Source organism: Falco naumanni, chromosome 7 (genome assembly GCF_017639655.2).
Source record: "Falco naumanni isolate bFalNau1 chromosome 7, bFalNau1.pat, whole genome shotgun sequence".
NCBI lineage: Eukaryota > Metazoa > Chordata > Aves > Falconiformes > Falconidae > Falco > Falco naumanni.
Window position 1 is genome coordinate 18,123,799 of NC_054060.1, and position 16,344 is coordinate 18,140,142.

At 35.3% G+C, this 16,344-nt stretch overlaps 1 protein-coding gene across 3 annotated transcripts in view; it reads right to left on the reverse strand.

The window, feature by feature from the left end:
* NEDD4 (NEDD4 E3 ubiquitin protein ligase) overlaps nt 1-16,344 on the reverse strand; it is a 62,025-nt gene that overhangs the window by 5,344 nt on the left and 40,337 nt on the right. For all 3 annotated transcript variants that reach the window (XR_005828805.1, XM_040600182.1, XM_040600181.1), the window contains 19 exons: nt 15,627-15,729; nt 14,600-14,769; nt 13,890-14,007; nt 13,580-13,747; nt 11,720-11,785; nt 10,927-11,046; nt 10,282-10,488; nt 9,228-9,305; nt 8,924-8,978; nt 8,775-8,833; nt 7,778-7,843; nt 5,293-5,522; nt 4,568-4,689; nt 4,401-4,471; nt 2,611-2,706; nt 1,501-1,574; nt 1,285-1,345; nt 650-709; nt 435-542 (listed from right to left, as the gene is read on the reverse strand). Coding sequence is in view for 2 of the 3 variants with exons in the window: in XM_040600182.1 (XP_040456116.1) it covers nt 435-542; nt 650-709; nt 1,285-1,345; nt 1,501-1,574; nt 2,611-2,706; nt 4,401-4,471; nt 4,568-4,689; nt 5,293-5,522; nt 7,778-7,843; nt 8,775-8,833; nt 8,924-8,978; nt 9,228-9,305; nt 10,282-10,488; nt 10,927-11,046; nt 11,720-11,785; nt 13,580-13,747; nt 13,890-14,007; nt 14,600-14,769; nt 15,627-15,729 (2,032 nt within the window). In the remaining variant the exon portion in view is untranslated. The remainder of the gene's footprint in view (nt 1-434; nt 543-649; nt 710-1,284; nt 1,346-1,500; nt 1,575-2,610; nt 2,707-4,400; nt 4,472-4,567; nt 4,690-5,292; nt 5,523-7,777; nt 7,844-8,774; nt 8,834-8,923; nt 8,979-9,227; nt 9,306-10,281; nt 10,489-10,926; nt 11,047-11,719; nt 11,786-13,579; nt 13,748-13,889; nt 14,008-14,599; nt 14,770-15,626; nt 15,730-16,344) is intronic.

A 16,344-nucleotide genomic window follows, 5' to 3' on the forward strand; every position in this document is an offset into this window, starting at 1 on the left:
AGTCAACAATTTTTTAATGACACTGTAACAGGAGTACGGTTACTGGCTAAGCAGGCTGTTGAAATACTTCCCTGAAAGATTTGGCCCCTACTTTCTTTGAAGTTTCCTGATGTTATGAACTAGCAGCCAAACTCCTGTAATTTATTAAACAGAAGAGTTTAACACCTCTTTAGTGTAACCATGCCAGAAAAACCTACACAGAAATATTTTTAACCCCAGTCAGACATGGATTTTTTGGAAAAAGCAAGTATCAGTAGTGTATTTACATTCTTACCATGCATCTCATCTATAGTTTTCTTACTTTCTCAGGAGTCTTAATGGTCAAATATTTACCTACCTATTAATGAATTGCATTATAAACTAGCATAGCTGAAATGCTACAGCTTTTGAGTAGGTTCTAAGTTAAAAAAAAAATAATCAGAATTTCATAATACCTTCCAGAACCACTGTATTACTTGATGGTTTATGTTGTAGCCATTTTTGTATTTTGTATGTAGTTTCCAATCAGCCACATCCACATCTCCGAGTCCACACATTAATAACTACACGGATAAAAAAAAACAAAACACCAAAACAAACACCACCAGAAGTTTAAGTCGGTAACATTAAATTTCAACATAATTTGTTTCCTTTTCCATGAAACACTTACCTCTAGCTCATTTTCATCAAATATTTTAATCAGATCCTGTGGTATTAGTTCAAAAAAGCCCTAAAAAGACGAGGGATGTTTTTTTTTTAAAAAAAAAATCAAGTCAACATTATTTTAGCGTTTTTGTTCACTAAGAACAATATTTAGATGCTTTAATAAACAGAGCCAAAGCAATACATCAAATACAGATGTTTGAACACCAGCAGCCCCCAGTTCAGTTACAGTACTTTAATTCTGACTTATCTTTATTGTGCAACACTGAATGGTGAATATGCAAGTCTGAATATCATACTTGTGTAAATTATATTGCATAGAAGGATAAACCAGCTAGTTTAAATCAAACTAATAGAATTAATTTTCATTTCTGCAGAATTCATTAAACTGATTGCACTACAGCCAAAGCTGTCAGCCAGGATTGAGAAATAAACAGATTTCTCAGTGTGAATTAAACACCTCAGTAAAAATATACCAAAAAGATTTTAAAGGCTGAAATAATTCAAAGCGGACAAACAGTATCACCGCCTTTTTTATACTTGTAGCAATATTATCTGTGGATCTTCAGGATGTCCAAATAAGCTTGTCTTAAGATTAGATAGTACAAATTCTTAGAATTTCTGTAGTAATTAAAGCTATACCTCTTTAAAGGCTGCCATTTGTTTCTGTACTCTGCTCACAAATCTCCACTGGATTACAAGACTGTAAAAAAAAAAAACCAAAACCAAAAACATTTAAAATAAAAGCAATTTATACACAAAGCAACAGCTTCCTCTTGTTAATACAACTAACACACAGCCCCTATTACTAGAGGGGCAATCCAGTAAGACACGTCACACACAGTGACCACTACTTACTGAATGTAGTCTCTCTTGTTCTTGTTGGTGACGACTATTTCGGATCCACCACTTTTCAGTTCATGTTGATGGGTCTAAAACGTGATACATAGAATAGGTCTTAAATAAGAGAAGTATGTGACAGAATTCATACATCAGTATTGTGTAATTTAGTTCACTCTTGAATAGTGCAGGATGTGAAAACTATAAGAGTCAGAATTGGTGTCACAGTTCACCTGAATAAACAGAATTTGGTTGATTTTTTTTTTTTTTTTTTTCAAAGCAAGTGTTATTCAGGGCTGCCAGATTTGCACACGAGTTTTCAGTAATGTGGACTTCACCAAGTGCATATTCAGTGACCCAGCCATTTTTCCAAATCTCAAGAAAAAACACAGAGCAATTTCAGCAATGGTTCCATTAAATAAGTGAATCAATATGCATAACAACGTTATGCATATATGCAATATAGAACCTCAGTAGACAAATATCTGATTTCTACTTTATTATGGATGTACATTTTCATGCTTCTACTTAAGGTCAATTTAGTTACACAAGACCACAAAGGCTACTGTCCTACTTGGATCTAGCTGACACCCATAATTTGCAATTTTTATTCAATACCTGTGGTATTTCTACACGACTTATCTTGGATAGCTCTCTACACAACAAACTTGTTTACTCCATAGTTTTCTAGTACATCTTAGAAAAAAACCCTATTATTATCATCTCCCAGTGAAATTTATGATTCCGATCATTTCCAAAAGAGCTTATCTATTCCAGCCAATCACAGAAAACCAGTCTCTACTCCAGATTACTAATGGGACTATGGATATCTTAGTCTCAGTTGCATTCACAGCAACAGCTACATTTCAATACAAGTATTACTTAAGAAAAAAGCACGAGTCATTTTTTAAAGCTCTGCTTATTTCCAAGTCCTTTATCACATCACAGCCAGGCTAAAAGAGCACTGCATGAGCATGTGCCAGCTAAACGCAGCAGCTGAGTGAACAAACCAACATGACTGTGAATGAAGGGTTTTTCTTAGTACCATACAGATAAAATCAGCTAATTTCACAGGTCAAATATTTTCTTTTGTGTTTTGTCTATTCTACTTTACATAAACATACTAACCTGACCAAAAAGTTCTTCATCAACGATAAATCTAAGGTCCAGTTCCGCTGGATCATTTTCAAGAATCCATCTCAGAGAATTGTAATATTCACTATCCTAAGAGAGAGAATTACGAAACAGTAAACACAAAATAGAGTAGCCGCTTTTTAAGCTACAAGAGGCTTCATTACTGCCCAGTGAATGCTGCTACCTAGGATAATCCTGTATTGGATACAAAGACACTGCAACTGTACAAAGCTACAAAGACATCTGAAACCTGAAGACTCAGCAATCTCAGGACCAAAAAACTCTCACGTAGCAAAATGGTGATGTAAAAGCATTATCGGAAGTAATGTATTGTGGACTCTTCTCTGTCTCTCATCCTGTATTTAACTTCCCTTTATTGTCAGACATTACTACAAAGAGCCTTAGGGAATGAAAATTAAGATAAAGCAAAATCACATCCTGGGCTGCATCAAAAGAAGCATGGCCAGCATGTCAAGGGAGGTGATTCTTCTTCCCTACTCTGCTCTCGTGAGACCCCACCTGGGGTACTGCGTTCAGCTCTAGGGTCCCAGCACAAGACAGACATGGACCGGCTAAAGCAGATCCAAAGGAAGCCACAAAGATGATCGGGGGCTGAAGCACCTCTCCTATGAAGACAGGCTGAGAGAGTTGGGGCTGTTCAGCCTGGAGAAGAGGAGGCTCTAGGGGGAACTTAGAGCAGCCTGCCAGCACCTAAAGGGGCCGACAGGAAAGCTGGAGAGAAACTTTTTACAAAGGCATAAAGTGACAGAACAAGGGGTAATGGCTTTAAAGTGAAAGAGAGTAGGTTTCGGTTAGGTATTAGGAGGAACTTCTCCACTGTGAGGGTGGTGAGACACAGGAACAGGTTGCCCAGAGATGCTGTGGATGCCCCATCCCTGGCAGTGCTCAAGGCCAGGTGGGATGTAGCTTTGAGCAACCTGGTCTGGTGGAAGATGTCCCTGCCCATGGCGGGGGGACTGGAACTAGGTGATCTTTAAGGTTCCTTCCAACCCAAACCATCCCATAATTTTATAGTACAAGAAGAAAAGAAAAGGAAAAAAAACCCAGGACACATTATAAAGCTATTACTCAGAAACAGATACGAACTATATTCTGTATTCTTAAAGGACTATTTAATCAGTTATAGATTAAAGTCTATAAAAGCAGTTATAGATTATAAAAGTTATAGTTATAAAAGCAGTTATAGATTAAAGTCTATAAAGAATAGTCTTAAAGGACTATTTAATCAGTTATAGATTAAAGAGACTGAATAAAAATCACTCTGTCCATAACTATTCTAGATAAGAACCATTATACCATTACCAGGGAAACAAAAAAAAAAGAAGAAAATTAAGGGCCATGTTCCCCTCTAAAAACTTTACACTGTACTCACTTGTTAATATTTTCAGTCTCTGAACGTATAAGAATACATTTCTTTTTAGTTATCAAAACCCACAAACCTAATTTAACAAACTCGTTGAGACAGGGGTCCCGAAGATGTTTATTATTTAATTTTAGGAACCTTAGTGTCTAAAAATATTTCAAGAGTACATCATAGAAAGTTTAGAGACAAGTTTTCAATACAGCTTAACTTAAACCATAGTTCAGGTCTCTGATTTTCCTTGGAAGTTTTAAATCCTATATAACTTACAGACTTACAAAAGATGCAGCCTAAAATTTCTTTGAATCATGCACTTTCAACCTTCACTATTTCATTAAAGATGTGTTAAAAAAATTAATACGGACATGAAAGCCTAACATAGATGATAAAGCAAATTACATACCACAGACTCCATATCATGAAGCGTTATTGGTTTTTGGAGCATCATCTTGTAAAAAGGACGAATAAAAAAGGCTTTAAAGAAGAACAAATAAGTTGAACAGTATGTAACTTAAAATTCAAAATATGTACAATAATAATTTAAATATATTACATATAATAAATACTAACCATCCAAAAGTTTGCCATGGTAAACAGCCATTCCAGCTACACGACCTATAAACTTGAAGTAAGAGAGATGATCTTCATTGCAAAGTCCAGAGTTTGGATTGATCTGCAGAGTATAGTTATCTCTGAAGTTGAGGGACGGAGTAGGGAAGAAAAAAGAAAAAATGTTGTACTATTGGAACAGTCCCATATTTGAAGGTCCAAAAGACACTGCTGGTTAAATCAGGTGTTACTTTTCATGAAGTTGAAAAAATAATCAATTTGGATTAGTGAATCACTAATCTAGTATTAAACAATACTCAGTAGATGATTCTATTAGCATAACAGAAATAACAGTTTTGAAACACCACGAATTATCTTTCTAAGTTAGAGATATACCAAAAAGAAAGGATTAACTCCTATTGATTTTAAAGTAATCAGAATAACATTCCCTGTGTTATTTGTTAAATACTGCTTCTTCTGTAAATAGTACAAGCATATACTTGTCTATGCAAAGATGACATGGCTTAGGTTAGACTGCTGGAAAAAAACAAACACAGGTACTGTCTCCACATTATTCTCCTGTCAAACAAAGAACTAGGTGCAAAACATCACAGGCATTTACAGCTAAACGCCCCTATACAGTTTGGGGTGGGGGAAGCAATTCCATTCTGAAGGTAGGCATGAGAAATACAATTGATCTCCTTTCCCTAAATAGTCTTCACGTCTTCCAAACCTGTATTACTTACGTAGCTGAATATTCAAACAATCCATAATAAGGATTAAACATTTCTTTAGAGAGAAGGAAGAACCATTCCCTGGCCACTCCTCCATAGTCTAAACCTTTTTCACCATCAAATTCAATCCAAAGTCTTGCTTTAAGGAAATCTGCTCTCTTTACAGCTATAATTCTTCTGTAAGAATCTTCGAGGATTGTTGTGCGATGAATTTTCATTTCAAATCTATTTGGAATATCACTCTAGAAATAAAAATATATTAAAAAATGAAGACATAGAATAATAGAAGAAAACCCAGCATCTTTCAGTCTTGCAGAGTATGCAAATTCTGTAAGCAGACAAAGAATGGCACACAAATCCTGTTCTTAAAAATTTGCAAACATAACATGATATGATTGACAAGAGACTCTAATTACATGAGATTCAACTCACATGGAAAGTTTTGGGTACTAACTTCTATTTCACACGAAGAAGATAGGGTTAAAGTATGTTCTTAGGGGTAACAGTATATACTCAGTTGTTCTATATGCAGCAAGGCATGGAATCCTTTTTAACACTGAAAATTTGCCATATTATAAGCTTGATTAAAAAAGCATCTCAGTTTATAAATAAAATTATTTTTAGAACAATTTTACCTGACATCTTCTAGTTCAATATTCTAACTATTAGGCTAGGTGTCTCATTCTCCTAAGACATATAATGACACACAAGTATTCCTACAGTATTAAAATAAAAATCAGTGCCCTTCAAATATGAAGTAACAGCAACAAATCACAATCTATCATACCAGGAAAACATTTGAATATAAATATCCAAGCTCATATTTGCTGCTGAGCTTTCAGAGTAAGCCCGTAATAAACGAGGACTAAACTTTGCTGAATCATTAAATCATATGAGAAAAAAGTATTTTCTTGATTTCACTTGTTTTCAGCGTTTACTTCAGGCAAAACTGAGAAATTCAGTGAAAGTGGGAACAGGAAATTTCAACTCATGTTGCTCTATGCCTAGATTAGGATCATGCAATGAAACTCAATGTATTTCAGATTTCAAAGAGCTAGTCACACTCAGTAGAAATAACAAATTTTTGAATGCAGAAATATTTAATAAATAACTCTGAAGTGCACGTGTTCAGATATGCTTCTTTATTTTCTTACACTCCTTAAATAATATAGCCTGTTCCCCCCCGCCAATAAAATAGAATGCTCCATTTAAATGTAATGCCTATTTGTATCCAACAACAGCTTGATCCAAACTACAAACAAAAAAATAATTACTTTGAGTAGAGGAACACATTATTTGTCATTCTCCAAGCTGCAGAATTCTGTGCAATGTTTTATCGCTAATTTACATGGTGACTATGAGATATGGGTCTTTTTCATCCTTTCAGAAAATAGCAAAATATCCCCAAATTAAAAAAAAATAAATATATATTTTCCTGGTTTTAGTTGAAAATCAACTTCTCAGAAAAAAGTTGAAGCAATAATAAAATCAATTACTAAAACCAAACTTAGCTGATTAAAATGAGTATTGAGTAATTAAATCTCAGTATAAATCAATCTGTCACTCTAACTGTCATTGAGGTATTTGTGAATGTTTAAAAGGCAGCAGTAATACAAGCTCTAAATACACATCTAACTCTTACATTACTCAGAAAATATTGTGTAGCTGAGTTGTCTATCACTTTTCAGCTCATGATAATGACATTTCAATGAATGCCAAGCTTGCTTGACTAGGAACACAAAAAGTAGATGCATATATAATTGTGTGCAATTTATGTGTCCGTTCAAAAGATACAGGTTTCAGAAAGGCTAAAGGTAGCCCTATTTACTTGGTAGGTAAAAGGCAAAGTATGGGTCTAAGCTCAAAGGCTATTTTTATATATATTATATATATATATATAATATCTTCCAAGGCTACCCAATTTGATTGCAGTTGTGCAGACTCATTGTTATCTGGATATGCAGATGCTATTTACAGTCTTTTATGTTATGTGTTATAAATACATCTGGCACTGCTACTTCAAGCTAGAACTTGCAAATGACATTCATAAACTTCAGATATTAAGGCTATAACAATTACAGTTATCTAGCCTGATCAAGATGACAGTACAGCTTTCTATCTGGACAGTCTAAAATCTATTCTGAGAACTTCTATTTCCATATTCTGAGTTCCAAAAACTAGTATATGCTAGGTCAGTGATTTCCAAACTTTTCTGTTGCCACCCTACTTCCAGGTTTACAACGTTTCTTAACCTTTTAGAATTTCTACTTTTTCAATTAGATTACGCAGTGATGAGACTGCAAGCAAAGTCACAAACCCTACTGTTAGATTAAATGCTAATTGTCACCAAGTTGCTGTTTCACAAATGTATTCTTGATCAGACTGTAAATCTATCTTCCATAAGCAGGTTACAAAGTTCCCATTTCTTTTCACTGTAACCTAAGCTTCCCTTTGTTTAGGGACATAAATTTCTGCTGGATTCCTACAGATTACTAACCTGTTTCTTCAATTTCTTTCTGAAGAACTCGTACTTCCGCTTATAGTCCCTGGAGTAAGGCACAGCCTTGGGAAAAATAATAAAAAAATAAAAACCAAAAGAAAAAGCACTTGACATACTCAAACAATTAATGTAATATAAACTAGTCTACATTTATGAAGCATAGACATTCACTGAAGTTCTGAGAAAACAGGAATATGTGTTTTACTAAGTATCAGAAGACTTTCAGTTTATGAATATATGGTCAGTTCAAAACATCTGGAATGAAAAGTACTCCTTCGTTCAAATCATTTGTTCTGATCCGTTCCATCGAATTTATCCTATACTTTACTGTTAGCTGATGTGACTGGCCCAGATCGAAGTGACCAAAATGCCTCTGGTGACTTACATAACACTAGGTCTCTCCTTGCTGTATCATGAGAGACCTGGCTACAAACACCCCTATTTTCCATGGACAGAGAAGGTTGTTTACATATGTGGGCTATTAATAAACACAGATATCAGTTGAACACTAAAACCCATCTATAATTATAATGTGTACCATCTTTGCAATTAGTCCTGGTAATTTTGCACTTCAGATTAAGTATCAAGGGTAGATAATTATTTTTCAGTTTGAAATTTATTTCATTCCTTTTAAAGCCATTTCACTGCCTTTTTTTTTTTTCTTTCTTTTTGTCTTTCCTTGTTTTCAAGTTTACTTCATGGATTGAGCTAGTTTTATATTGAACACTGTGGATAAAAAGAAAAAAATAAAGTTTCTACCCCACTTCAACCCCCCCCTCCAGTCTATAAGGAAACTTCCTTACTGATACGGGAACTGATCTTTTTCTGGCATTTAAAGACCATTCCACAGAAAGCTTTCTAAACAGTCTTTATAAAGAAATAAAAATGCCTTGTTCAAGCACCCTGGAAGTTTCATCTTCTAGAACAACTAACTAGTAAATGACAATAGTTTGTTTGGATTCCATTAACAATATTTTGAAAAAGGAAAGCTTACTGGTCCAGTTATTGCCACATTCTGCAGTCGAGGATCCTCCCATTGTGTTCTCTTTGTATCTGCAAGACATTTTGTGATTAGTTTCATTAATTTAGATAATGTTCAGAAATAAAATTATGAGTGGGGGGAGAATACTACATTGTACATACTGTGATTTATGAAGAATATTCTTCCATCTGTGTGAGTTCTCTCTTCCCACCCTGGCTGTAAGAAGACGACACTTTTATTATAAATTTCTAACCATATAGTTTGCATACAACTCAACAACATCTGCAGCTAGGGGCATTCACCCCCTCCATCTACTCTCAGCATCGGAATTCAAAATATTTTCAAATATTCAAAATTTGCATGAAAAAAAGCAGGCTGCATTTTCTCATGTGCAAGTTTCAATGGTGCTAGTTTAAGTATTTAAATTGTTGTATTTGCAAAACAAGTATAAAACAGTTTACTTACTGGTAATGGACCCAGGTCTACTGGATCTAGGGACGCCTTTCTCCTTGGATGAGCAGCAATTTTCAGTCTTGGATCTTCCTTTGAAAACAAAACAAACAGCATGTTAAAATCTATTTTTTTTTCCTGTTTGTTAATGATTGCATAAAGAATATGCCTAGTACCAACTAGATAATTGTTGCGTATTCTGCAGCCAAGTAGTTCCTTGGGGATTCTCATTCCTCCAGAGTGCACAATCATCTTCTAATGACCTCTCACTTTTTTATATGTAAATTTATTTTAAAATCCTTCATTCAACTCAATTTTAGTGTAATTGAGTCAAATTAATCTTTTTGCATTGTTCCTGGCACACCTTGTGCTTTTGGGGTTTGGTGGTTGGGATTTTTCATTGTTTGGTTTTTTTAGGGGGGTAGGGGGAAGGTGTTTGTGTTAAATGAGGTCTTTCTGTAATCCTGAAGAAATTAATATTAATTTTGAATCAATTTAATGCATTCCTGTATCTCCTTCACAGTAACAGTGACCTACTCTAAATACTTAAGTCGATCTATCAGCACTGCTTAGTGGTGTGTAGTGCCACTCTGTGGAACTGTAGCTGTACAACCCCGCATCCATCTTGTAGCTACACCTGGCCTGCTTCCTCAAGAAATTTGTATTGGGCACTGTACCATGTGGTAAATTTGAAGTAACGTTTCCTGTTGCAGTAACACTTACAAAACTGATTTCTGTTAACAGCACATATAAGCTATCACAGTTCTACAGTTACAACAGAGGTGTCATCTAGGAGATGCTTTATATCTGTGAAATGGATTCCTATACACATCAGTGTTTTCCTCCTTCTGAGCTAAATTTTCAAGTACCAATACAGTTTGTAAAATTCACCCTGTTCTACCCATGATAGGTATTTTAAATGAGTTCACATTTTTATTACATATGTTCCTTAACAGATACGACACAGTTATCTTGGCACTAAAGAAACCTACAGAAGCTTGCTGAAAGCAGCAAAGCTTTGACTTGTGAGAAACTAAAATTTCAGTTCATGACAGCAGTTTCCCATTACCCATGTTGTCGTTTTGGTATTGTGGTCAATAAAGAATGGTCTCCCATTGGGTGCATGTCGGACTTCCCAGCCTTTAGGGAGAAATCCTTGCTCCGTTTCAGGCTGCTGCTGAGAAGACTGTGGTGATGAATCACTTGATGTTGCTTGTGGTTGTCTTCCTACAGGAATACTTTGCACAGCTGACAACTGACCTGTTTCCATAGCAGTCTAAGGTAAATGGGGGGGGAAAAAAAAAAAATCAAATCAAAGCCCTGTAGAGCAATATATTTTTTTCTATTTAGCTGTATTTTTGACTCACGAAAGCAGTTTCATAAAGCAAGTGCCAGACATAGATTTGTTTAGTCTAATATCAATAACATTGACTAACAATCACTGATTATGCTACCAAGGTTGAAAGAAGTCTTTCAGGCTTCTCAATCAGCTATAACTCTCCAGAAGGCTTTCTTGGTAATAGTATTAATAATTAGTAGTAAAATAATACTGTTCCTATCTCTTGTTGCATTCTCTCAGATACTTTAGTGCTTTACCATTTATGCCTTTCACATATTCTATTTCAAAGAGTTCTCTAAACTTTACTGCTATTATGTGAGATGTTTAAAAGGTTAAATTAATAAATAGATCAGTAAATTAGAAGACAGACAGTACCTGTACAACTGGCTTAATCCAGGTAGTGGTTCTAGAATTGTGATCTATATAGTAAGACCTCCCTTTTTCATCTTGTCGCTCTTCCCAGCCTGGGGGTAATCCGGATGAAGTAGGTAGTAACTAAATATTAGTGATAACGGAAGAAAAACAGTTAAGAAAATTATGAAACCGTGAAAAGGCTTTCCTCTGCCAAATTAAAACAACAAAACTATAATCCAGACGGTCGTGATTTTTGCAGATTGGATAAAATAGAAAAGCAGAACTTAAGTCCTTACTGAACAATATGAAGTAACTATTGGTTGGTTGTTTTGTGGGTTTGGTTTTTGTTTGTTTTTTTTTTAATTCAAGCTCCTCATCTAAGAGGATTAATTTATAAACCTGGTTTAGGCATGGCTGATCCAGCCTAGTACTGGCTATGAGCTCACAGTTTGCAGCGTCACCGTGAAAACATAAAAGCTGTACTACCACGCTACCTTAATTACAAAGCAAATGATTTGAAAAACAAAACTCATACTTTCATGGGAAGACTACTTCCTTCTACAGGCTCTATCCATGCATTAAGCTAATGTTAAACCAAAACCACGAAGTTGGAATATGAAAGCTTTATAACGGAACTCCAATCCTTCTAGACTTATAATTGCAATTTTGTCAGGACAGCTGCCAGAAGCAGAAGGCCAAATCTCATCTAAAATGTCAGCACGTAACACATAGTCTACAAAAGTAAGTTTTACATGAAGAAAATCTTTCAGCTTCTTTGCAACACAAGCCTGTGGTTTTCTGGAGAGTGACGTACCACTGGATGTGCAGGCTGCTCTTCAGCTCTGTATGTTTGCAGACTGCCTCTTCTGCTGGAATGGTTCTGGAAGCAGTGAAGAGAAATGATGTATTAGCTATTACTGCAGCTTTACCAATGGCAGCAAACAGTCAACAATAGTTATCACACTTCATTACAGTTTTCATCTTGAACAAAGTGTCTTATTTGTTTTGAAACGTCAATTTGATATAATATTTTTGAAACTCCTGTTTTAACACTGCTAGAAAAGTTAAGTTCACAGTGTGTATTGTAATCTTGAAACAGAATAATACAGAGGCTTGTGAAAGTTCTCAAAAACCCTAAAAACAGATGGTTTGGCACGTAAAACATTACAGTTAATTGAAACCAGTTACATTACAGCTGAATTTACAGTATAGAACTTACTGTGTTATCTTGTCAGTAGACTAAAGCCTGTGATATATCAGAGCTAACAACTTTTCTGAGAGTAGATTAAGTTAACAATGACAAGGTAAGAGAGTTTTAGACACCCAGTTTGAAAAGAGCAATTCAATTCCTGGGCTTTGCATAAGCATCCACCTTTCTGCCTAGAGCCAATTTAGATCTCACATGCTACAATTAAGCAACTGTATTTCATCTTGCTGCAGAATTTCCCCAGTTATTTGAAGGATTTTTTCCCTCTCTATGTACTCTTTTAGAATAATTCAAAGAAAAAGCAAGATTAAGTTCATAAGTTTATTTTTTGGGGGGGTGACAGTGGTGAAGGGAGGCAAGACTGTCATTCTAGCTGGCTCTTGCAAATAATTTGAACATCTGCCTCCTTCTTATCTTAGGCCACCCAAGCAACTCAAAAATAAGTTTTCTCGTTATCCATAGTATTCCAAATAACAGAGATCAAGCAAAGCGAGAATAACAAACTCTCACTTTGGTGTTTCCAGCAACACTATTGATGCCTTTTTACTAACTCAGAAAAACTGTCAATTCCAAATCTACATTTTACAGCAAGAAAAAAGCTAATAATTTTATTTAAACACCTAAATCTTACAGACTAGATGGTCTGGGTCACCTCTACAGGCTTTCCTGAATGGACAGTGGATTTCTCAAGTCACAGATCAGGTTACAAGGCTGTTTGTGGAGCTCGGCTTTCACAAGACAGCTGAGCTTATTTAATTGCTCGCTACCACCAAAAAGACAATTCCTACTCCTGGCAACGTACTCCTGCTGCTTCTCATTTGCCACCACAGTATTTGTCAGACAACCTAGCATATTGTTTCAACTTGCTAAAATAGCAAAAGCAGAGTTGGGGGAAAAAAAGAATAGTTTTCTTCTGGGTTAGCAAACTGAAAACACTAACCGAGAGTTCAGGCAAGTTTCATAACTGGTGCGGGGGCAGCGGAACTGTATGAACAGGGTCCCTTTTTCACTGCTATGGAGTCACCAGGTTTACTCGGCCCCACCATAAAAATCTTATCCCAGTATTCACAATGAAAACTGGAATTATCTTAAAACTTGTCCTAGTGGAAGAAGTGACCAATATAGCACAACTCCCTTAGAAATAAGCTTTCAGGATACAGACACCTTCCTTCACCTGTAGTTTTCAATAGCATTCTGTATGACAGTGTAAGACGACCAAAAAATACTTCACACAAGTATGTTTTAATCTCAGGCAAAAATTCATATAAGAAAAGTGTGGAAGAATAAAATGTTTGCTTAGAAGGGCTTCAATAGTAAAAAGCTTATTCTTAAGTTCTCTGCCTTAGGGATGAAATTGAAAATGTAATTGTTAAATGAAGTATTTATGGATCTAATCCTATCAGTTATAACATTTTGTGCAAAACACAGATATTTCTGTATATTAGAACAATAAGAAAAATAATTTACAGTGTAGGCTGCTGACTGGCCAGTAGCTGAACTTCCAGAGGTAGTAAGTCTGGTATTCAATTCTTCTGCAAGATGAGACTGTATATCGCAATTACTCTGTGAGAGAGGTATTTGAACATTCTGATTGCTATACATTGTTGCCTCATCTTCAGTTATAATTTCCCAGCTCTTTAAAAAGAAAATAAAGAAAAAATATTTTTTAAAAGGAGTTTCAAGTTACAAATTTTAAATCTAGTCAGAAAGCTTGTATTACAAGTTACTTGCATTTCAGAAACATTTAGAGATGTTTGTGGTTTTGTTTTTTTTTTACCTCGGGGGAATCTCTGTTGTCTAGATTTTCCGTATCCTCCGATATCTGTCGCCGGTGAGTGAACACATGCTGGGCCTCCAACTGCACGCTACCAATATCTGCAACAGCTACACTGTCCCTGTTGGGGGGGGGGTGGGGCGGTGAGTGAGCATACAGTAGCCATATTTTATCTTTCAACAGTAAGCTAGGCTAACAGCAAAAACATCTATTATGGTCACTTTGGCAGAAGATAAAGAAACAGTCATGAGCTACAATAATTGATGTAAACAGTTTAAAAAAAGAATAAGCAATCATGTCAATGTGAAGTGCAAGTTAAACCAAAGAACCAGACAGTACTCCAGGTATTATTTCTGTAATTCACATTCTAAGGAAAAGAAAAACAAACTAACCAACCCTGAAAAAACCTAAGGTAAATAATTTAATGCAGTCCCTGCTGGGAAGGAGGAGTCAGGCTTTGAGTGTGAAAATAATTTCCTTTCCATTACTGTAGTTATTATCTCTTACAATTGCAACCAGTTTCTATTTGAATGCATACTTCCAGAGAACAGGAAGAGTACTGTGCAGTTAAAATGACTACTCTCGCAGGTTAAACTATAGAAGGCTCTCTACTGGTTCTCAAGCTTTCTAGTTCTCCTTGCTTTCAATGTAACTAGAGTGCATTAGTTGCACTAGTTAATATAAGACTTGAATTTTTAGGCCAAAAGACATACTGGGCAGTTGGTCTTTTCCACTGTGTTCTTCTGAATTCATGATTGACATAGTAGGTCCTGCCAAGGATGTCTTGCCTTTCTTCCCAGCCTGAAGGCAGCGGAGGAGGTTCCTGCTGCTGCTGTTGTGGCTGGCTAGCAGCATCTGGTTGGTCCAATATAATCCACCCAGGCTAGAAGATATAATATTAACTGCCTTTAATACTACCAAAGTTGAAAAAGCATTTCCGTTTATTAAACCATACTCCTTTTAAGGTGCAGTTCCACTACATCTTAAGCCTATAAGATTGGCTCTGGATTTTATTGTGTGTATTTTTCAAGAAATGATAGGACAAACCATGCATGCAGAAATTAACTCAAGATCCTTAAACATATTAGCACCGAAATTGTTTATCCAGGAAAATAAAGAGCATTCATAGAATACATCCAAAAAAGTAAACAGATCTCATTTCATACACATGCTGCAAATGTACTAGTCAAATGAGCTGTAACATTAAATATTACAACATTTTGCAACAGAAAGTTTAATTACAGCAAAGGTGGCAATGCTGATTAGAGTTGTTTAAGTCTTGAGAAGAAATCCATTGATCTAAATTGGATATGCTTACAAAAGATTACAAATGTAAAGTAGTTAAGATCAAAATATCCCTATAAATTGGAGAGAGCTCAAACTAAAACTAGCAAGATGTCAGTGTCTGGCTGGCTGGGGTCAAACAACATTAAACAGCAGTAAAAATACTGGCCAATGATATTTCCATTAATTCTAAATCAAGACAAGTTATATAGATGTATGGCAAATTTTCTTTTTTTAGATATACTGAAAAACTCACTCCTTGAGTTAGAAAAACTGCTCCAGAATTTTTATACATTTACAACTTTTATGTATGATACAAGCAATCGTTCTTAACCACTTTGTTTCTAAAACACTATTTATAGCTTAGTGATTCTTAACATTCATTTTTACTGTAGCTACCCTTAAAAGCTAAAGATACTTGCTAGGGTTTTCAGCAATAAATACACCTTTTCCCACCTCTAAATCTTCAGCCTGTTCTGTGGTTTCTTCTTCAGACCCACTGCTTTTCGGTAAATAAGTCATTTTTAATCTAAGGTGGCCTTTAACTCTTGATTTATGGCTGCAGAAGAAAAAATAAAATGTTCTTATTATGCACTTGTGTAATTGTTAGCTGAAAATAAAACGGCTAAAAAGCACAGCTAGAGGATTATTCTTAGGTTTCTCAATACAAACTTGGTTTCTTATATTTTAAATTGAGTTCTGTAATAGTATCAAGTTTTTAGACTTCTGAATACACCTTGGTATTAGGTACCACAAAGGAAAACCTTTCTTTCCAAGTCACTCTTTTGAAAACTTCCCTAGTATACAATGCACAAAGAACAAGAAAATAAGAATGATGAGAATTTAATTCATATTATTATAATACACAGTCAAATTATTAAGTATTATTTCAACTTAAAGGACTACTTTTCCTAAAACTAAGTTACAGCAAGCTCATCTACTTCAGCATCTGCCTCTGTATTTATCTTAATGCACTGTCTCAAGTCTGAAAATAGGCTCTTCCCATATTGAATTTGTTCAGTATTTTCACTTGGTAATGAAATTTGCCACATTATCTCATCTGTTTGACTAGTGCATAAAAAACAAACGGAGAGTCTTGAAAATATCACTGATAAGTCAACTTGGATACGTGCACATCATATTACTAAAATAAAGAAAAATCCCCAAACCCACT